Below are 24,492 nucleotides of genomic sequence, written 5' to 3' on the forward strand. Positions count from 1 at the left end.
AGACACGAGGTTAAATACAAGCGGTAATTAGGTATGAACGAGGCACAGGTGGTGAAGATGCTCACAGGAGCAGGTGTGTGAGAAACGAGAGAGAGGAAGACAAAACGTGGAACACACGCACACACACACACACACACACACACATGACAGTACCCCCCCCTTAACGGCCGGCCCCAGACGGCCCTGGGGCCCCTGGATGCGCAACGTGGAAGTCCCGAATGAGCGAATCATCCATGATAAACGCAGACGGTACCCATGAACGTTCCTCAGGCCCATAGCCCTCCCAGTCCACCAGATATTGAAACCCCCTCCCCCTCCGACGAGACGACAACAGCCGCTTCACAGCTAAGACCGGGCCCCCATCCACAAACCGGGGGGGAGGAGGGGGCCTGGAAGGCGGGACCAGAGGGGACTCCCGGGCTGGTTTGAGTAGGCTGACATGAAAAGCAGGGTGGACCCGCATCGACCTTGGGAGACTCAGCTTCACGGTGACAGGGTTGATGATCTTTGTGATGGGGAAGGGCCCAACGAACCTGGGAGCGAGCTTCTTGGACTCCACCCGGAGTGGAATATGTTTGGTCGAGAGCCAAACTCGCTGACCCACTTTGTAGTTCGGGGCCGGTGTCCTCCGACGGTCAGCAGCGGCTTTGTAGGACCGTCCCTGGCGCAGCAGCATCTGTCGGGCTCGCTCCCAGGTCCTCCTGCAGCGTCTCACCAAGGTTAATGCCGCTGGAACTGTGGACTCAGGGGCTATGGCAGGAAACAGAGATGGTTGGTAACCATGCACAACGTGAAAAGGCGATAGACCAGTGGATGCAGAGGGGAGGGAATTGTGGGAGAATTCGACCCAAACCAATTTCTGAGACCAGGATCGCGGATCCTGTGAAGCGAGACATCGGAGCCCCGTCTCCAGGTCCTGGTTCAGCCTCTCGGTTTGGCCGTTGGTTTCTTTTCTTGGATAATTTTCATAAGAAGTTCAAACTGTGAGGCCACCTGTCTCATCATATTGTCCTGATGCCTTGACAGTCCCTCTAGATGAAGGTGGAGGGCAGCAAGCTGCTCATCCTGCTTCGAGAGGTGTTGACCCTGCGCTTGAAGGGCTTTGCGCACTGGGTCTGAGTCTGCTGGGTCCATGTTATGGCCAGTACTGTCATGTGTGTGTGTGTGTGTGTGTGTGTGCGTGTGTTCCACGTTTTGTCTTGACAATAACAAAGAGTGAAAAATTTAAGGGGGTCTGAAAACCTTCCGGACCCACTGTATACATACATATATCCTAATGCTGGTGTTCCTTCAAAACTATATTATTTCACAGGGGAAAACATTTGCTATAAATACAAACTTAATATTGAAATAAACCCTAAGATTGTAGAAAGGAAAACTGTCTTTATCTGTACTTATTTTCTTTTTGGCAACAGAAAATCTGGCTAACTTTAGAAGTAGATATTGTATATAATCAGGCTCTTGCTGGAAAGTTATTTGGGCTTTGTGCTTCCCTTTTATGCTAATTCCGTCTTTAAGCCGTACTGGTTGTAAGTGTTACATTTTATTTGGTAATATAATCATCATGATCATGTATTATATGATGATTCATAAGATGATAAAGAAATGTGGCCACTGGCCATCTAGTAAACAGTCAGTCACGAGTCAGAATGGTAGCTAACGTTAGCAATATAGCTAACGGTATTTAGATGCTAAATTGTTGATAAACTGTGGTTGTGCACTTCTAACATGTTCCTAGAATAATGTTACAACATCACTTCTTCCTAGTACAGCATTGACAACATATACGATAGATACTTATAAATATATAATAATATATAAATTGAATCTTGCATTCTTAATGTTGGCTCTACTCCTCAGTGTGACGCGGAAAAAAAGAAGTTACACCCGGGGGCATTAGCTGTCACTCAAAACAAATTAGCCAATGAAGACTAATTCCTCATAAAGCCCACCCATCCAAGAGGTTTGTCCCAAAAGTCAGCGAAAAAAACTGAAAAGTAAAACTGAAACTGCAAGCGAAAAAACCTGAAACATAATCGAAAAAAACTGAAACTTTAGTGAAAAAAACTGAAACTTAAGTGAAAAAAACACTTGAAACGTAAGCAAAAAAAACGTAAGCAGAAAAAAAAGAAACGCAAAAAGTCATCATTATTTTTACAATTTAAAAAGTTTTGTGTGCATCTTTTTGGCACAAATCTGATTCAAAATGGCCTTCCTGTGTGGAGTTAGCATCTTCTTGAATTTTCTATTACGAACACATTTGGAAAATGTAAAAAAAATATTAAATTTAATTTGACTAGCCAACATAAGGACAAACATGTTAATTAAATGCAAGAGAGAGTGACTGAATAAAAGTGTTAAGATCATTTGTGCCTACCAAAGTATTTTTTTTTCAAATAATGTGGTGAAAACAGATTGAATTTACATGATTTTTATTTTATTTATTTAGTTATTTATTTTACATGGACTTAGGCTACTAGGATAAAATCATGTTCAGCCAAAGATGGATTTTTTTTTGAATGTAGGAAACATGTCATCTATAGTTCTTTGCTTTTTTATTCTTTATATAAATACATTGTGGTAGTTGTAAATAAAGTAGTAGTTAAACTCTAATTATATTTCAATAAAGGTTTGTATAGTGGAACATCAGTGATCATAACATCATATCCTACCTCTGTTTTGTATGCATTTCGATGATAAAAAAGAAAAAGTTGAAATAATATTTTGGTCAATTTATTCTCCTGTCGACTGGTGCTATCATAAAACCTTTATTAACTGTACAATCAAAGTTTAAAGTACTATTTGAATGTTATTGTAAAGGGGCGTTAACTTTTGTGTAATATAACTAAATAAGAAAAAATAAAATAAAACCACTGACCCTTTGACATGTGATGGACACGTAGCATTGGTGGAATTTAAGTATAGTTGGAGTATTGCGAAAGATGATTCATCTTCCTCCATCACATAGTTTGTCATTCTTGATGCCACACTAATTCATTTCTGTCTTTAAAAACTTAAAAACAATTAAAGTCATTGTGTATTTGTTTTTTATTTATTTATGACCTATTGTTATTGTTATTGTACAAAGCTGCCAGGACAGAGATGACTGTAAAACTTCCCTACATTTAACTTTTCCTTTCCAGTTCTGTAGTCATTATCACTTTTCTGTGGCATCGAAAAAGAAAAAAAAAATGCACAAAAACAGCAAAGCAGATGTGTTGAATTCACCCTTTAAATGCTCACTTCAGCTACTCTTCTAAGTTTTGCTGAAGTATGACTCAAGCTTGTCTGATGTCATGCATGACCACGAATCACCAACCGCTGAAATTTTGTGTGACTTTAGACACCATCCATCTTCTACCGCTTATCCGAGGTCGGGTCGCGGGGGCAGTAGCTTCAGCAGGCACGCCCAGACTTCCCTTTCCCCAGCCACTTCATCCATCTCTCCCGAGGGGATCCCGAGGCGTTGCCCAGGCCAGCCGAAGGATGTAGTCTCTCCAGCCTGTCCTGGGTCGTCCCCGGGGTCTCCTCCCGGTGGGACGTGCCCGGAACACCTCACCAGGGAGGCGTCCGGGAGGCATCCGAATCAGATGCCCCAGCCACCTCATCTGGCGCCTCTCGATGTGAAGGAGTAACGGCTCTACTCTGAGATCCTCCCGGATGACCGAGCTTCTCACCCTATCTCTAAGGGAGAGCCCGGACACCCTGCGGAGGAAACTTTAGACTTTAGACACAATTTGTTTTATTTTATACTGTAGATGTTTAATCATATAGTGTTCTACATCATAAAACACTTTATGCATTTTACCTCCAGCAGATTAGATCCATATTTTATGAAAATCTTATGTTCTACTTTGTCATTTCAGTGGTGGGTTTCTACACACTCAGGGATATGATCCTGTGTTGGCTGTCTTGCTGTTCTCTGGAGCTCTTGCTCTCCACTCAAGACAGCTCGACCTAAAGCTGCGACTTGACTACCTGTGGGCATCTCAGGTATGAATGTCTGTTAAAGGACCGAGCTAATGATGTGAATATTGGCACTTATTCCATAGTTCTGGACTTATAAATGATGTCTGCAAAAAACATTCCCCCCAAAATACACTCAGTAGTATTTTTTTTAGCTCGTCTTCTGATGAAGTCGTTAATTTTCAGACCGATTTTGGCCCCCCCACATTTTGGACATGTCAGCCTGTCACAGCCTGACATGTAACGAGCAGGAGCCGATGCCATTTCCTCATTGGACTATTATGTTTTCTCTGCAGTGCAATGTATGCCTATATTGAAAGTCTGGATGTCTTTTTTAGACAAAAACAAATTAAAATAGTGATGGTGAAAGTTGGATGTTGGAAGACGTTAAAAAAAGTATCATTTGTTGAAATGCCTCCTTGAGGAAAAATTATAGCCACATCATGCCACATGAGGTGATTCTTGCAGATTAATTTCCACCTATATAAATAGTTTTTTTCAGCACAATTATGTATTGATTGCAACACAAATACTTCTAAGATGTTTGAAAAAAGTTCCTATAGCTGACAAAGGCGTTTCTGTATGGTGCATGGTGACATTATGTGATAGATGCGGACTTTGATGGGCACCACTGGCTGTCTTAACAGGGTATCCTGGCCAAAAGTATTGCCTTGCTAAATGTCTCAAAACTGGGATCAATCGTCACAAAAATCTATGTGGGCATCTCTATTTAAACCCACTTACACCTCTGAAAATATCAGAAAAATCTATATTTTTTATTTTATGGACGCTAAGCGTTTTCCACATCAATGCAGCCCTATGGGGGGGCACAAGCCAGTGCAAACTGTAGGCCGGTCCCAAGCCCGGATAAATGCAGAGGGTTGCGTCAGGAAGCACATCCGGGGCTTAAAACTTTGCCAAACAAATATGAGCGTTCATCCAAAGAATTCCATACCGAATCGGTCGTGGCCCGGGTTAACAACGTCCGCCACCGGTGCTGTCAACCTGCAGGGCGCCGTTGGAAATTTAGCGACTGTGGGTCAAAGTCGAAGAAGAGGTGGAAAGCGGGTTCTTCGGCAGAAAGAGAAAAGGAAAACACAGAGGCTAGAAATGAATGTGGGGACTTTGAATGTTGGGACTATGACAGGAAAATCTCGGGAGTTGGTTGACATGATGATTAGGAGAAAGGTTGCTATATTGTGTGTCCAGGAGACCAGGTGGAAAGGCAGTAAGGCTAGAAGTTTGGGGGGGGGGGGTTAAATTATTTTACCATGGTGTAGATGGGAAGAGAAATGGAGTCGGGGTTATTTTAAAAGAAGAGTTGGCTAAGAATGTCTTGGAGGTGAAAAGAGTATCAGATCGAGTGATGAGGCTGAAACTTGAAATTGAGGGTGTTATGTATAATGTGATTAGTGGCTATGCCCCACAGGTAGGATGTGACTTAGAGGTGAAAGATAAATTCTGGAAGGAGCTAGACGAAGTAGTTCTGAGCATCCCAGACAGAGAGAGAGTCGTGATTGGTGCAGATAGTAATAGACATGTTGGTGAAGGAAATAGGGGTAATGAAGAAGTGATGGGTCAGTACAGCATCCAGGAAAGGAACTTGGAGGAACAGATGGTGGTAGACTTTGCAGAAAGGATGCAAATGACTGTAGTGAACACTTTTCTCCAGAAAAGGCAGGAACATAGGGTTACCTACAAGAGCGGAGGGAGAAGCAAGCAGATGGATTACATCTTGTGCAGACGATGTAATCTGAAGAAGGTTACCGACTGTAAGGTAGTGGTAGGGGAGAGTGTGGCTATACAGCATAGGATGGTGGTGTGTAAGATGACTCTGGTGGTGGGGAGGAAGATTAGGAAGACAAAGGCAGAGCAGAGAACCATGTGGTGGAAGCTGAGACAGGCTCTCGGTGGATGGGAGGAGCTTCCAGAAGACTGGAGCACTGCAGCCAAGGTGATCGGAGAGGCAGACACGAGAGTAGTTGGTGTATCTTCTGGCAGGAAAGGAGAGAAGGAGACTTGGTGGTGGAACCTCACAGTAAAGGAAATCATACTAGGAAAAAGGTTAGCTAAGAAGAAGTGGGACACTGAGAGGAGAGGCGAAAGGAATACATTGAGATGCGACACAGGGCAAAGGTGGCAAAGGCCAAACAAGAGGCATATGATGACATGTATGGCAGGTTAGACACTAAAGAAGGAGAAAAGTGTCTATACAGGTTGGCCAGACAGAGGGATAGAGATGAGAAGGATGTGCAGCAGGTTAGGGTGATTAAGGATAGAGATGGAAATATGTTGACTGGTGCCAGCAGTGTGCTAGCTAGATGGAAAGAATACTTCGAGGAGTTGATGAATGACGAAAAAGAGGGAGAAGGGAGAATAGAAGAGGCAAGTGTGGTGGACCAGGAAGTGGCACTGATTAGTAAGGGAGAAGTTAGAAAGGCATTTAAGAGGATGAAAAATGGAAAGGCAGTTGGTCCTGATGACATTCCTGTGGAGGTATGGAAGCATCCAGGAGAGGTGGCTGTGGAGTTTTTGACCAGCTTCTTCAATAGAATTTTAGCGCATGAGAAGATGCCTGAGGAATGGAGGAAAAGTGAGTGTGCTGGTGCCAATTTTTAAGAACAAGGATGATGTGCAGAGCTGTGGGAACTATAGAGGAATAAAGTTGATGAGCCACACAATGAAGTTATGGGAAATAGTAGATCCCTTTTTCAGATATAGAGAAAGGCTATGACAGAGTACCCAGAGAGGAACTGTGGTACTGCATGCGGAAGTCTGGAGTGGCAGAGAAGTATGTTAGAATAACACAGGACATGTACGAAGGCAGCAGAACAGTGGTGAGGTGTGCTGTAGGTGTGACAGACGAATTTAAGGTGGAGGAGGGACTGCTTCAGGGATCAGCCCTGAGCCCCTTCCTGTTTGCAGTGGTGATGGATATGCTGACAGATGAGGTTAGACTGGAATCCCCGTGGACCATGATGTTGGCAGATGACATTGTGATCTGCAGTGAAAGCAGGGAGCAGCTGGAGGAACAGTTAGAAAGATGGATGCATGCACTGGAAAGAAGAGGAATGAAGATCAGCCGAAGTAAGACAGAATATATGTGCATGAGAGGGGTGGTGGGGGAAGAGTGAGGCTACAGGGAGAAGAGATAGCAAGGGTGGAGGACTTTAAATACTTGGGGTCAACCGTCCAGAGCAATGGTGAGTGTGGTCAGGAAGTGAAGAAATGGGTCCAAGCAGGTTGGAACGGGTGGAGGAAGGTGTCAGGTGTGTTATGTGACAGAAGAGTCTCTGCTAGGATGAAGGGGAAAGTTTATAAAACAGTGGTGAGGCCAGTCATAATGTATGGATTAGAGACAGTGGCACTCAAGAGACAACAGGAGGCAAACCTGGAGGTGGCGGAAATGAAGATGTTGAAGTTCGCTCTCGGAGTGACCAGGTTGGATAAAATTAGAAATGAGCTCATCAGAGGGACAGCCCAGGTTTGATGTTTTGGACACGTCCAGAGGAGAAATAGTGAGTATATTGGTTGAAGGATGATGAGGATGGAGCTGCCAGGCAAGAGAGCTAGAGGAAGACCAAAGAGAGGATGAAGGGCAAAGTTTATAAGACAGTGGTGAGGCCAGCCGTGATTGGATTAGAGACAGTGGCACTGAAGAGACAACAGGAACCAGAGCTGGAGGTGGCGGAAATGAAGATGTTGAGGTTCTCTCTCGGAGTGACCAGGTTGGATAAAATTAGAAATGAGCTCATCAGAGGGACAGCCCAGGTTTGATGTTTTGGACACGTCCAGAGGAGAAATAGTGAGTATATTGGTTGAAGGATGATGAGGATGGAGCTGCCAGGCAAGAGAGCTAGAGGAAGACCAAAGAGAGGATGAAGGGCAAAGTTTATAAGACAGTGGTGAGGCCAGCCGTGATTGGATTAGAGACAGTGGCACTGAAGAGACAACAGGAACCAGAGCTGGAGGTGGCGGAAATGAAGATGTTGAGGTTCTCTCTCGGAGTGACCAGGTTGGATAGAATTAGAAATGAGCTCATCAGAGGGACGGCCAAGGTTAGATGTTTTGGAGACAAAGTTAGAGAGAGCAGACTTCAATGGTTTGGACACGTCCAGAGGAGGGAGAGTGAGTATATTGATAGAAGGATAATGCGACTGGAGCTGCCAGACGTGAACTAGAGGAAGACCAAAGAGAAAGTGGATAGATGTCGTGTGGGAAGACATGAGGGCAATTGGTGTTCGAGAGTAGAATGCAGGAGATAGGCTTACATGGAAAAGGATGACGCGCTGTGGCGACCCCTCGAGGGACAAGCCGAAAGGAAAAGAAGAAGCAGCGTTTTCCACGCCAGCCAAGTCATCCTACATGAGGAAGTGCTTGCAGATTCATGAATGCATATATAAACGGGTTTTGTCAGCTCAATTTTGTATTGATAGTAGCACAAATGCCTCAGAGATTTTTGAAAACGGTGCCTATAGATGACAAAGCCGTTTCTGTAGCTGGCATTGTGTGACAGACGTGGACTTTGCCTGGCTGTCCTTACATGGGACGACGGGGGGTCTCCCGGCCAAAAGCTCAACATCGCTCGATGTCACTAAACTATCATCAATCATCACCAAAATGTATGTGGACATCTCTATTTATACCCACTTACACCACTGAAAATATCAGAACAGTTGGCCCGATATTCTATATTTTATGGACGCTAAGCATTTCCACTCCAAAGACGCTCACAAGAGAAAAAGGAATATGTTTTACATCCATAAAATCCAAAATATTGGGGCGATTGTTCTGATATTTTCAGAGTTTGAAGTGGACATACTGTAAGTAGAGATGTCCCCATAAAATGTGGTGACGATTGATTGCAACTTTCGCCGGCACTGCAAGAGTTGCGGGCCGGCGGGGCTGGAAAGAAAAATGGAACCATCCGTTCCAGTCATGCTGGCCTTGCACAGTGCTTTATCGCTGGCTGCGACTCTAGGAAGAGAGAAAAAAAAAAGGAACCAGCCGTGGCACCTATATGGCACCTTTTTGGGAACGCTGTTGAAGGCATAAAATTCAAAATGAGTGAATATTTTCAAAAATACAATAAAGTTTATCAGTTTGAACATTAAATATTTAGTCATTGTGGTGTATTCAATTGAATATATGTTAAAAAGGATATGAAAATTATTGTTTTCATTTATATTTTACACAATGACCCAACTTCATTGGACTTGCGGTTTGTGTACAATGTAATCATTTTGGTCACTAATATGAAACTTTCATCCTATTTCATGTCTAATGGCACAAGTAAGAAATATTCATCCATCTATCCATCATCTATCTATCTGTACCGCTTATCCTCACTAGGGTTGCGGGCATGCTGAAGTCTATCCCAGCTATCTTTGGGAGGGAGGCGGGGTACACCCTGGACCGGTCCCCAGCCAATCACAGGGCACATAGAAACAAACAACCATTCGCATTCACATTCACACCTATGGGCAATTTAGAGTCTTCAATTAACCTACCATGCATGTTTTGGGGATGTGGGAGGAAACCGGGGTACCCGGAGAAAACCCACACAGGCACGGGGAGAACATGAAAACTCCACACAGGCAGGGCTGGGATTTGAACCCCGGTCCTCAGAACTGGCGGATGTGCTAACCAGTCGACACCGTGCCAAGAAATATTCATGAAATGTAATTTATCACTAAGAATGCAGCAACACTTTTTTTGGAGGAAAAAGTTTCTGGCTCGGTTATGTAATGCCATTATGTTCTGCAACATGACACCCGATTAGTGGAAATATTTTACGTTTCAAAGAATCCACAAGTTGTGAGATGTATTACTTAATTTATTGTTATAAACATATGCAAATACTCACATTTTACTTTATTTCCCACCCCTTTATTAGATACTAAAGATATATGCCCCTGCGATTGGTTGGCAACCAGTTCAGGGTATACCCCGCCTCCTGCCCGATGATAGCTGGGTTGGGCTCCAGCACGCCCGCGGCCCGAGTGAGGAGAAGCGGCTCAGAAAATGGATGGATGGATGGATGAGATATATGCCCTTTGCCTGGCATTTGTGGGGGGTGAATACTTTTGCTAAAAAGAGTTGCTATAATGTTTTCCAGTTATTTCTGGTGATTATTTTTTTTTTCTGCTGTTGAAGAAAACTAAAACATTTATAAAAATGCCTAATGGTATAATACAATGATTTTAATACATAATTGTGCATGTTCACATGTTCGCATGTTCACATGCACAATTATGTGGGATTTGTACTGTATTTACATTTTTAGACCCTCACAATGTGTATGTGAAAAAGTAACTCATTATCGCCTCCTCGTGAAACTAAAACGCAATTACTACCTAAATTCAGTTACAGCCAATGAGACATGAAAAAAAGGATTCACACCTCTTTTCTTTACTTGTGTCCTGTGTGACGGTTGACACTGCCCAGGCAGAAGAAGAGAGAGATGACATGGAGAAAGTGAAACTGGACAACAAGAGGATCCTGTTCAACCTGTTGCCAGCACATGTGGCTCAACACTTCCTCATGTCGAACCCCAGAAACATGGTGAGCAACCACAGACACGTTCAGACAGGATCAATAGTCTGAAGAGGTTAACACCTTATTTACACTCACAAAAGGTTGCTTGATACACAAAAGCACAGATGTGCAAAAATGCTGTGATTGGACAAAAAGTGAGAAGTGAGAAAGAAGAACCTTTGGTGGTATCCCAAACAATGCATTAGATGAATGGAAAATTAAAAAGCAACCAAATTAAACCACAATGGTAAGCCTTGACCTCGTCACCAAAATAAAGACAGTAAGTGGGTTTCGTGTTAAGTAGGATGCAACCACCATGTGACAGTCCTGTGGGTCTGTATCCACAGACTGATGAACAGACAGTTACTTCAGCATAAGTACAGAATGTAGTATTCCATTTGTACTCGTATACTCACACATCAGGGGCCTCATGTACAAAAGGTGCGCCCACACAAAAACGTGGCGTACGTTCTTTTTCACGGCAAAGTTCAGATTTATCAAGAGTGAAATGACCGTGGAAATGTGCGGTGCCTCACGCCAACTTCGTGGCTGGCGTACGCACGTTTCTACAGCTTTTGGTGCTTTGGCGACATCTGAAGGTGATGCTGGGGAGCTGTTATAATAAATACATGCGCAACAGACAGACATGAACAATTAGCACTGATGAACAATTAACACACCCGCGTGTCTGCGATGAAACGGGTGGCTACAAAAGCATGCACAAAGTGATGCAGAAAATACCAAAAACAACAATGGCTGCTTTCTCTCTATTGGAAGACATCGCAAACGGTGCAATATACGGAGAGAACGTCAGTTCAAAGACAGAGGATTTATTATCAAATGATGACAACTGGCTCATCAGCCGATTTAGGTTCCCGAGGGCAGCCCTCCGAGCACTGTGCGCAGAGCTGCGGCCGGCTTTGGAGCGCTGCACAGCGAGAAGAAATGCGCTGCCTGTGCCGACACAGGTGCTGACCACGCTGGGGTTCCTAGCGACCGGGACATTCCAGAGGGAGCTGGCAGACCGATCAGGACTGTGCCAGTCGACCCTGAGCCGAGGCATGCCAGCCGTGTGGGACGGAATTATCCACTTGTCCGCCAGGTATATCCAATTCCCATGCAATGCAGTTGAACAGGCCCAAACTAAAGCGCAATTTGAAGCGAGAGCCTGTTTTCCTAATGTAATCGGAGGTATCGACTGCACACACATTGCTATAAAAGGACCATCACTTGATGAATTTGTATATGTAAACAGGAAACAATTTTATTCGATCAATGTACAGATTATATGTAATGTGCAAATGCAACTAACTAACATTGTGGCGAGGTGGCCTGGTTCAACGCATGACTCATACATTGAGTAACAGCATGGTTGGGAACAGACTACAAGCTGGCACATTGCGTGATGGGGGACTTCTTGGTGAGTACACTTATTCGTGTAATTATCCTAATATTGATCCCTGATGCGCATTGAGCACGTGCACCTCCAGAATTATATCCCGTATTAACAGCATCATTACTAGTCAGTGGTTGAAGGTAGTGACTATCTGTTTTTTGCGAGTTAAATATAGCTTCTTTCTTTCTAGCAAACCCCTGATTGTCTCTGTGTGCAAAGTACTCAAGTTAATAACCCCTCTGCGTAAAGTATGACATCCGTGCATAAAGTCTGAAAAGTCCTAATCAGCTGCACTTTTTCCCAAGTGCACTGCTGTATTCATTGGCAACAATAGTGTGTGATCCATCTAAGTAGTATGTAAAATAAATGGAAACTGTAGATGTAGTTGACTCTTTTCCTATAATTGAACCCCGGCGACCGTAGCTACCCACTTAAAGAGCTGGCTGATGACCCTTCTCACCAACCCTCAGACTGAGCAAGAGCGGAGGTACAATGACCGCCAGTCCCACACTCGGTCAGTTGTTGAGAGGACAATCAGCATGCTGAAGGGGCGGTGGCGCTGCCTGGACAGGACTGGGGGTATGCGGCTGTACAGTCCTGACAAGGTGTGCAGCATTATAATGGCGTGCGGCGTCCTCCACAATGTGGCACAGCCGCACCCTATACCACTGCCAGAGCAGCATATCCCCCCCCCCCACCAGACGAGCCAAAAGATGGACCTTTCATTACAAATCCAACCAGTGAGGCCATTCAGGACCGGCAACATTTGATTTCAACAATGGAAAAGAAGTACGGACTCAGAATTCACTTGTTAACCAGTGTATTTCATGAATCACTTATGTTTGAGAGGACACCTATTAACTGATCAAGGTGATCATTTATGCCGCCTATTGCCCTCACAATCTCATGTTGTGACTCCAGCACAGCACGGGTGAGGACGCGGCCAGTCGGGCGGGCAGCAGGCATAATTGCGCCGGATACACCAGTTACTGTGGACGAATGCTCCGCGTCTGTGACACCAGAGACGCCAGGGACGGGAGAGGAATCCCCCGAACATGTAGCACGCAGCGAATGAACACATTTGTTGTGAGTAATAAAAATAATAATAAAAGTAATAAAAATACATGGTATTTACCTTGGGGTTCATAATATTCAGCCACATGTGCTCCCACCACCCCTGAGAGAGCGGTGTCACCCATGATTGCAACTACTCTCCCCTCGAACAGCATGAGGCCCTCTGCGCCGGTTCCTCCGCCTGTTTTGGCCGTGGAAACCTGTCCTCCATTACACATCCACCTTTATATCAGACCACTTCCTTTTTAGTCCAGCTTGTGTTCCGACGCCACAGTATTGACAGCCGCACACACGCTGTCCCATTCACGCCTCTTTTGCGTGCCAAACAAGATTTTCTTCTGCGCCGCCACTTCATTTAGCAGTGTCTCCACTTCCCAGTCAGAACATTTTTTTTTCTCCCCTGCCTTGCTCATTTTCTATTTCTTCCGATCGTGTAGAGATTGGGATCGCAGGTGCAGGGTTAATTTAACCTATGCTTTGCATATTTAAATACGGGCATGGACAGGGAGGACACGTGCGCTCAATTCCATGTTGAATGGGATGAATGAAGGAAATGTCCTTGGATTCATACTTCTGGATATTTTTGTGCTCACGACGGTTTCTGGATTTGAACGTACGCCATGTTTCAGTAGGAAATCAACGCAAGTATATGAGGCCCCAGGTCTGCACGGTAAAAAACTGCAGCAGACATATTAACATTATGTAATATTATGACCGAATACGGCTGACAGTTACTGGCCACTTCATTAAGTACACTTGCACAATCCTGTGAAATCATATAGAAGAGCTGGATTAAAAATTCTATCTTTCCAAATACTCCGTAGTGCCCAGTTTTGATTGGTACTATCAAAGAGGTGTTCATTTAACATTTTATGTTTGTAGTTGCTGTTTGGATTATTAAATAAACACCTCTCTGAAAATCAAACGAAGCATTCTTATATATGTAAGGTTTAATGTTGAGGTTTAAAATACAACTCTTTTTTTGTTGGATCTCATCAGATTGTGCACATATATCTAATTAAGTTTATGGTGAGTGTATCAACACTTATTTTTTTTATTTTTTTTTACTGCTCTATAAAATCACAGCAGCAGGGGCGGAGCTACGTGGTGGCCCAGACCGGTGGGCTCGGCTACCCCACTGGCGGGCTTGGCCACCTCGCCGGAAGGCGCGGTCAACCCCCGGATACTCCCATTATAGTGGGGGTTTTTTTCGGGCGAAATTTTCCAATTAGCACCAAAGCTACCCGCTCTCATGCATCTTTGGACTGTTTACAAATGCTGCACCTGGCATACAACTGGTGTGCAATGGAGCCAAGAATACGGTAACAGCTCAATGCTGACCAAAGACTCATGAAAAGCCGTGTAGGAACTATACTGTCCTGTGCACTATACGTAATTCTACTTATGTCACCTAAATACTGCATCCTCAACTACAATTCAAACCCAACTAACCTTTCTACAAAAGACAAGTATTGAGCGGAATCCAACTGAGTCTTTTTTCAAGTGTGGGGAAACTACAGCACACTTGAAAGTAAATCAACGCAACCACGAGGATCGGGATGGAGATAAAGACGAAAAAGTTACAAGCAATGCTTGCCAGAACCAAGATGACAAATTCCAATAGTGAACCAGCATACTGTTTCATCTGTGGAGACCCCAAGCACAGAAAATACTTTACTTCTGTGGGAGATTCAAGACCCTAAAACCTGTTAAGAAGAGGGAGGCAATAAAGTACCTGCACAATAGGCCTTGAACTCCAAGAAGGTGAGCACTCCAGCAAGAACACCTACCTTTGTAAATAGCAGCCCCATTACCACATCTGTCCACTTGCTGAAACCACAAACCTGCCCCAAAGAGCATCCAAGAATGGACAAGATAGAGCCAAGAGGTCAAAAGGCCCAGCAGGAATTTCTATCCTGACTTTCATCTGAATTGCCACAGTACTGTCTCAATGCCTTCTGTAATGCAGCATCCCGTAAATGCAACTCTGTTGCAGCTAAGGTAGGACTTCTTGCACAAAGTGGGTGACATGAGTTCCCTGTGATCCTAATGCTCCTCAACATGACAGATAATGATGGGCAGAGAATCAGAATGCAGATTGACCTGACATCAAGCAAATTTCATTTCCGGAGCAAAGACTTCACTCGTGGTCCACAGTGTTGGAAGCAAAGCAAAAGCAATGCAAATGTATTAATACAGCTCATTTAATACACAAGGTAATGTGTCTTAAATGAGTCACCTATTCCCAAACTGCTGTCACCAGCAGAGATTTCATGAAGTGGTGGAGCAGGATTGAGGCCAACTGTGAACCCAGATGTTGAGGATGGCGCTGTGGGCACTGCCAGCCCGTAAGAAAATAAATGACCCGAGTTGGAAAAAAAAAAACAATTGGGGCAGGTGAAGAACTGACTAACCTACATGAGCAGAGATACACTGGCATGCAAAATACCTGTGCACTAAAGATCCAGCAACCATTGCCACGTGAGAGACTGCCAGCTTGCCTCCATTTAGTCATCTAAAAGAAGAGTGATGCATCCATCCATCCATCCATTTTCTGAGCCACAAAAACGGCTCTTATTCCGCCAGGACTCCCAGTCTATCATCAATACTATGCTGTACTGTGCCACTACAGATCAATATACTCATGGAACCTCAATACTGAAATACTGCTACCTTAAGTCCAATTCAATCCCAACCAAAATAATAAAACAATAATATTAATAAAAATAAAAGTATCTAGAGGAATCCAGCTGGGTCAAAAAATAAATCAATCAAATAAAATGCAATCATACACAATGATGAGTGTGTGGTGGGATGCCTTTTATAGTGTCTAAACACCAGTAAAAACCTGTGAGTTGATATCCTAACATAACTTTTTATTATTAGTGGCCCCAGCACAAACAATTAAAGCCTATAGCGTGTCTGTGGAACGTATTAGTGAATGAACACCATATCACATGCATGTTAGTCAACTGGTGTACGGAGTTGCTGAGCCAGTTTCTTGCCCAGCCCACCACTGGCCTCCTACCACTGATGGGTGTATGATGCATTAAAACTGGCGAACTGGCAGGGCAGAGAAGGGGGGCGACCAGACCGGAGACCAGCACAGATTGCTTGCACTTTTGCACTGATGGTTTAGGGTTAGGGTTAGTGTTCGGGTTACCCCTAACCCAGGCATTATTGTAATTATTTAAAAAATGACTAAGATTGGGCTAATTCCATTATTACATAATTTTTTGTTTACTGATATTTTTTTTAATTAATAAAAAAATAAAAGTATCTGAAGTTGTTTTGTCAGTGTTCATTCCACTGTTTTTACTAATGTTTGAGATTTTTGTCGTGGTATCGTTGCAGTACCAGTATCAAGCTACTTTATGCAAGTATAGTATCAAAGTCAGAATTTTGATATCGTGACACCACTTGTGTGCGTAATAAAAATCATAAATTATAATCAGTGTTAGATCACGCTGATCCTTTCACAATTACCAGCATCATCAGAAAATGCAGGACCTTTGGCTCAGATTAGTGTAGTGGAGGCTACAGTATGAGTCAGGAAGGAAGTTTCAGGCATATTCACTTTCAGCCAAAAAGGCTTCCTCTTGTTCCTCTGGTTTAAAGTTCAACTGCCCACTTTATTCAGAACACAGCAACTGTGTACTTCAAAATAATTAAAAACATTCAAGGCATTTGGAAGAATGGGATTTCAGAATGGCATTTACTCGTCAGCAAACAGCTGGCGGCTATCCTTTCCTGACATATCGTTTTATGAGTTCACAATTCTAACAATGAATTATTGGCTTAATCTTTTTCCCAAATGTGATGTTTTTCACTCACTGGGTGGAGTCCAGATGAGAAATAAAACCCAAATATCACACCTACAGTATGACTGATTCCCTTTAGTCCTCACTACTCTCTTCAGTGATATCATGTAAACAATTTCCGAAAATGTATTTAAAAAACATAATACCACCTTACTTTGCACTGATTTTACCTGATGACAGTATGTGGACATGATAGCCAATACAGTAGAGAGAGATTTTTTTTTTAGACTGCGGCGCCTCCAAAAGCAAATGTTTTGCAATACAGTAACTTGTCATTACCCTTAAATGACATTTTGTGTTTTGTTTCTAAATACATAACGTGCTTAAAACCTGTGTTAAGACAAAGACCGATATACTGTAGTATTGAATTGTTGAGATACTATATAGTTTAAAACTATTTTCCCCCCATCTCAGCTGTCCGGATTTTTTGGGCGGGGCTAAAAACTACCCCTGTACTGAAAGCAGGCTTGGGTGTACATTTTCTGCCATGAGTCCCCTCCCCAACTACATAAACACCAAGGGCCCTTATTACATGCAGTGGCCATTCTGCAGAATTGCCACTTCCTTTTTCATAATAACTTGGCCTAGTTCTACCAGTATAGAGTGCAGTTAGCCATCAATCGATGGGAACCGCTGTGTACACACTGTTCGGCGACCACAGGAGCACAATTAATAGCCCGCCGAATTTTAACAGAGGCAAAGGAGGTGAAATTGTCTCAGCATCACAGCTGCTTATTACGCCAGTTCAGAGTCCGCCTCTCTGCGGCCCATGAGAGCGTGTGCAATGTGCGTCGCTGGGAATTCTCCTCTTTCGACTTAGAAACCAGAAACCAGAAAAGGAGACAATACTCTTCTCTTTTTTGGATGACTTTGGGGGATCTTTAAGATTTTATTTAAAACAACAAGTCAATAAAGAGGTTTTAATGTTAATGAATTTATAAAGGTTTTATAGATATGACAGTTTAAGCCTGTTACAAATTATATCATTTAAAATGATTTCCTATAGTAAAAATATCTGGCAATTTGAAAACTTCAAAATCATAGAACTGATTGTCTTCAATCTTTGAGTGATAGTGTATATTGTGTCACTAGTATAGCATAACTTTACAAACAAAGCTTAACTTTGTTATAGCATCTGTCACAAAAACGAGACGAGAACATCCACTACCATGAAGTGCTTTTATGCCTAGTCTTTTATTTTCAGTGAGCGCTTGATGTTTTACCATTTTGAAAAGGAATGAAGAATTTCAAACTGAATTCTCACTAGGCTTAGCTTCTCCTTTTCTGTTCAGCAATGCATGTAACCAGCACTTTAATCAAGAAATAATAATGTACTTTACTTTTTTTAGTTTTTCATATAAAACTGTACATTTAAAAATTCATGAATAGGAATAATAATTACAATTTAGCATTTCAATATCAATTCGGTTAAAGAGCTTTGAGATACTACTGGTGTATTGGAAATTACCAATGCAGTTAATTTAGGACAGCTCTGGTATTAACCTAACAGGGTGGTAGTTTAATAAATTTGTTAACCACAGTAAATTATGTCTGACTGTCACAAAATTATAATGTAATGTTTTCACGCACCAAATGTGTAAAATTGCAAGATGATTTGGGCATTGGTCTTGCTTGTTTGTTTGTTTTTTGCCTATGTTAAATGTCTGACCATAACCCAAGCACAAAAATCACTCTCCTAATCCTTGTCCCCATCAGGACTTGTACTATCAGTCCTATGCTCAGGTTGGAGTGCTCTTTGCTTCAATTGCCAACTTCAATGACTTCTACATCGAGTTGGATGGAAATAACATGGGCGTTGAGTGTCTGAGGCTGCTCAATGAGATCATTGCTGACTTTGATGAGGTGAAAGCCTTAATTTACCTTTAATTTATGTCATTAATCAAATTCAGAGTTGCAAAGAAAGCATTTTCAATTAATTTCTTTTACGGGATACATTTTATTCCTTAAAACTGTCTTTAGATGGAAGTTTCTGTGTCACAGCATCTCATAAACAATGGTTGAATTGATAATTTACAAAATACGTTTGTCCTTGCGTGCGTGCGTATGAACTGTATGTACAGTATGTTGACCTGTTTTGTCTGCCGCTGCTTGTCGCAGACAAACTTCTTGTTCACAGTAAAATATTTTGCACATACCATATCTCGAGTCAGGCGGCCACAGTGGATGACTGGTTAGCACATCTGCCTCACAGTTCTGAGGACTGGGGTACACATTCGGCCTACCTGTGTGGAGTTTGCATGTTCTTCCCATGCCTGCGTTGGTTTTCTCCGTGTACTCCGGTTTCTTCCCACATTCCAAAAACAGACATGATAGGTTAATTAAAGAATTGTGCGTAGGTGTGAATGTGAGTGCGAATGGTTGTTTGTCTATTTGTGCCCTGTGAATGGCTGGCAACCAGTTCATGGTGTACCCCACCTCCCGCCCGCAGTTAGCTGGGTTAGGCGCCAGCACACCCGCGACCCTAGTGAGGATAAGTGGTTCAGAGAATGGATGGATATCTCGAGTCACTGTCAATCGTCACACAAAACTACAGTAAACCATGGTCATCCTCTACCTCCTTAAAAATTGGTCGCACCAGTGCTACTAGTGCAAAGGTTAGTGTAGAGCCCTGATAGATGTGGCCATATCAAATGCTGAAAAATTATGTGTATATTTACAGTGATATCACTTTACCCCAATAACAAAAAATTGAGGAGCATATAGGTAAGGTAAAATTACAGGTATAATAGCTCTAAACCAGAGTACCCGGAGAAAACCCACACAGGCACCAAGAGAACATGCAAACTCCACACAGGCAAGGCCGGGTGTGAACCCGGGTCTTCAGAACTGTGAGGTCGATGAGGTCGATGTGTGAGGTCCACCGTTCCACCCAGATGAGTCTTCACTTCCATCATCCATCCATCCATCCATCCATTTTCTTTACCGCTTATCATCACCAGGGTCGCTGGCTGCTGGAACCTATCCTAGCTCTATTCGGCGGGGTACACCCTGAACCGGTCGCCAGCCAGGGCACATAGAGACAAACAACCATTCACACTCACATTCATACCTACTGGCAATTTAGAGTCTTCAATCAACCTACCACGCATGTTTCTGGGATGTGGGAGGAAACCGGAGTGCCCGGAGAAAACCTACCCAGGCACGGGGAGAACATGCAAGCTCCACACAGGCGGGGCCGGGATTTGAACCCCGGTCCCCAGAACTGTGAGGCAGATGTGCTAACCAGTTGTCCACCGTGCCGACCACTTGCATCATATTGTTGTAGTTTAAAACCATTTTGGTGGTTGAAAATATAAAAAATGAAATCGTTAATTGTTCATTTTCATAAGCAAGAGTTATATTTTGTATTAGAATGCTGCCAATTATTCCCCCTGTCTCTCTTTCTAGCTGATGGATAAAGAGTGCTACCAGGATATTGAGAAAATCAAGACTATTGGCAGTACATACATGGCTGCGGTGGGGCTCGTTCCTACAGCTGGCTTAAAGGTGAACATTATGAATCTATGATTTAATAATGAAATGTCATAAAAGTCTATTCAGGGCATTCTATTCTATTTTGTCGATATTTATTTATTTTATTTATACGTTTCACGCCACAAATCCACTGTTGGGGATTACTGGGCTCTGTAACATCAGTTCCTTCTGCATTCGTGAAGTTCCGCAGAGCTGACAAACCAAAATGGGTCTTTTGGAAAAAAAAAAAACACAAACCTGTAGATATTAATATTTATCTCCAAAACAGCAAAATCATGCTGGTTTTGAATGGCCAAATCCTTCGTTAGCATGCATGTAATGTTTGTGTATTATGTGTGGGGTTTTTGGGGTAATCTTGTGTGTGTTTCATATCTGTGCATATCATGTTTTACAGGCAAAGAATTCCATCACTTCACATCTATGCACAGTAGCAGATTTTGCTATTGAGATGTTTGACGTCCTGGATGCAATTAACTACCAGTCTTATAATGATTTTGTCCTTAGAGTAGGTGAGTGAAACACACATTAAAACACTCTGAACTATTGCACTGGACACTATTGACACTAATTACCAGTAGGTCTGCTAGGAAATGCATCAGAGAGAGCGCGTTCCGTCCAGGAAACTCGTCATAATAAGACCTGTAGTTCTGGGTTCCATTGTGCTGAGTATCCTGTGGGGAGCCTGCGACAGGAGCCCTTGTTCAGTCACAGCATAGTACGGTGTACACAGTGCCATCCTGTTTCCAGACTGTACGGCTCCATGAAGAGAGACCTTGTTATGTGTGAACCAATTTTGCAGAAACACATTTTTGTTTGTTTGCTGTTTTTATTTTTCGCAAATGACTGGATTTCCTGAACATGCCGAAAAACACATTCAATAATTGCCAAAGTAAAAAGGAGGCTGAAGCCAACTCGACCAAAATTATAACTCCAGAGATCCAGAAGCTAGCAGGAAGTAGAGAGGGTTTTCTTTTGTTGGTCCTTTACTTTGAAACCTGAAATGTATTGTAAGTTGCAATGTGAAAGTGCAGCGTGCACACAGGAAGATGATAAGCATCTTGTTAGTGACAATCACATTTGTAGAACACTAATGCCATGCTACAGGCATACAGTTGGACCGTGAGTCTCTGGTTTGAATCCAGCTTGCAATGTGTCTTGTATTTTCATTTTGAACGGACTCATATTTGACACACAGGGACGCCTTGTCTTGTCAATGTTTGTCAATCTAATTTATTCAATGATTTAAACTCCAATGAAGTTGGGACATTGTGTAAATAAAAATAGAATACCATGATATGCAAATCCTGTTCATCTTACTGTAATTATTATACATATTAACATACATATATATCCGAAATATAAACCGCACCCACTTAATTTTTCCTCCCATTTTATTTTGTGCATATATAAGCCACGCGCATCTATAAGCCACAGGTGTACACTGAAACATGAAATATTTACACGTGCTCGTGTTAATTTACAAATTCAACAATACACAGTGCCTATAACCCGGCATACAGTAACCAAATTGAACAAAAGACAGTGCATATTTATTGAGCGCAATCGTCACCCTCTTCCTCCTGCGAACTGAAACCGCTGAAGTCATCTTCTTCAGTGTCGCAGTCGAACAGACCCAGAATTGCTTCATCCAACATTTTCCCAGGCTCGCTTTCATTGTCACTTTCGTCTTGAAACAAATTCGCCTCTGAGCTTGTGCCGTCTTCCTCTACACACAGCGGTCCAGGCTTTCGAAACTCATTGGTGATAGTGGATGTCTTGACACTGCTCTAACGCTGTCAGGATCCACTGGCAGACTTGAGCAAAAGTTGCTCTGCGCAGTCAGACAGTTTTTTTGTGACTGATTTCTCACAGTTCATCATCTAAGCCTCCCACTCAACATGGAGTGCCACTTTAAATACATGATTTACACTGATGTCGAATGTCTGTAAATACTTTGTTGTGCCCCTGGGAATCACAGCTGGAATCTTTGATGGCTGCTTTCATTGAATTACTTATATGGACCCTCATCCTATCCAAAAGGAGCAATGCCTTGTTTTGCTCTTGCCATAGCACTCTCTCAGCCTTTCTTTCAATAAGGCTTTCCGCTATCCCCACTCTCTTGTTGATTTTCATGACGATTCCTTTGCCTAAGTCGTTCATTGTCATCCGTTTAAAAAAAATGACCATTGGTGGAAGCTTTTGTCCCAATGCCTTGCAGCTCAGAACACAAGTGAAGTGGGTTCTTTTCTGGCTAGTTGTTTTCAGCATAACAGATGATTTGCGTGTCCGTTTGACAGTCCGAGTGAGAGGTAGGTCAAATGTCAAAGGTACCTCATCCATATTTATGATGTCGTGTGGGCCAATGGAATACTCAGCTATCTTCGTCTGAGTGAATTTGCAGAAATGTTAAAATGTTTTCCTTGTAGTCGGGAAGTAGTTGCCGACACAAAATCGTCCATGCCCTGATGGACAGACCTTTTTATCGCATAAATCACAGCGGATATCGCATAAATCTCAGCGCTCCACCTATAAAATCTTAAATCTTCTTCTTGGTGGTGATTGTTTTGCCTTTTAGTCAAATATGCATAGTGGAAACTCCTCGGCCGTCTGCGCTCTGTGTGTTGACCCAGTCTTCGAGATTGTTTTCTAGTTTTTTTGCCCTCTGAAAGCTTTTGTCATCTTTTTGCACTTCGTCAGTTCTTCACGCTGCTGTCTCCGTCTTATCATCGATTTATTAATCCCAAAGTTCCATGTAGCAGCTCTAGTTCCTATCATGACTAGCCAGTACAATCGCCTTCAACTTGAAAGCCACTTTCGTAGGCATTTTCGTTGTGTACATCATGATGAGGGTGAGTACATAATGCACAAATGGCTGACTGAATGATTATGTGAGTGCATTTGATTTAATGTGAACAATTTCATTGGGGCGGCACGGTGGTCAACTGATTAGCACATCTGGTATGTTAATTGAACACTGTCAATTGCCCGTAGGTGTGAATGTGAGTGCGAATGGTTGTTTGTTTATATGTGCTGTGTGATTGGCTAGCAACCAGTTCGGTATGTACCTCGCCTCTCGCCCAAAGTCAGCTGGGATAGGCTCCAGCATGCCTACGACCCTTGTGAGGATAAGTGGTATGGAAAATGAATGAATGAATGAATTTCATTGGTCCACCGTGAGTTGACAATGTTTAAACTGATAAACATTGTTTTTTTTTTGTTTTCTTTTTTGTTTTTTGCAAATATTCACGTACCGTAATAAATCAAGTATAATACGCACCCATGTATTTTTTTAATGCATTTTTACAATGCATGATTTTGCTTCTACCCATATGATTAAAACATGAAGTATTTATCTGTATTTTGTTAGTTTTGTCAAAGAATTATTCTAAGTGAAGCACTTTATTTGATCACGTAATACTTTCTTTTTATTTACTTGCTCTTATTTTGAAATGTACAGCCCTAGTTTTATTTAATAAATGGGAAAACATACAGTTGTGTTGAGAATTTGTAAGACGGGTGCAATTCTTTAAAGAAAACATGAAGGGCCAGGCGAAACACATTTAATTTTATTTTAATGGCATTCATATTAAACTGTCAAGCATTTCAGAAAAGCATTATCATATCAAACAAAACATAACCAAACAGAAATTAATGATGGATGTTGTTCAGTCAGCAGTCGTATTTAAAAAAAAAAACAATATTTCACGAACTCTGCCAGGGTATGTAAACTTATGAGCACAACTGTACATATATGCAGTCATGTGTACCCCTGTCATATTAGAATGAAAGTGTAGGCTACACCTTTTTTATAAACTCTAGGTCAGTGGTTCCCAAACTTTTTTTTGCACCTCCCCCCCCCCCCCCTTTGGAAATGAAATTATTTTCAGCCCCCCACACACACACAGTTTTTCAATAAATATGCATACGCTTAGCTTGCAAATATTATTCCTTGAGAATCAACAAAAACATGAACAACAAAAAACTCCAATAATCACTGCAGTGGTCACTTTTACAGTTGAAAAATTACACTGGTGAGTTTACCAAGCCACCAAGAATAAACAAAAACCTAAACATTTTTTTCTGCAAAAATTTGACGTCTTTAATTCCTGCAGTCATTTCAGTGGCTGGTGTGGGCTTGCTTTGTGCTGCAGATTTTTTTCTAATCGTGGACACAACTGTTGAGACAGCCACCTGAAGTTCATT

General features: G+C 42.5%; 1 protein-coding gene across 1 annotated transcript in view; it reads left to right on the plus strand.

Annotated features, from left to right (window-relative positions):
* adcy1a (adenylate cyclase 1a) overlaps window positions 1-24,492 on the plus strand; it is a 100,418-nt gene that overhangs the window by 61,153 nt on the left and 14,773 nt on the right. The window contains 5 exon segments of the mRNA XM_061683629.1: window positions 3,867-3,993; window positions 10,414-10,530; window positions 18,511-18,657; window positions 20,203-20,301; window positions 20,684-20,798. Coding sequence (XP_061539613.1) covers window positions 3,867-3,993; window positions 10,414-10,530; window positions 18,511-18,657; window positions 20,203-20,301; window positions 20,684-20,798 — 605 coding nt within the window.

Source organism: Phycodurus eques, chromosome 8, assembly GCF_024500275.1.
Source record: "Phycodurus eques isolate BA_2022a chromosome 8, UOR_Pequ_1.1, whole genome shotgun sequence".
Lineage (NCBI taxonomy): Eukaryota > Metazoa > Chordata > Actinopteri > Syngnathiformes > Syngnathidae > Phycodurus > Phycodurus eques.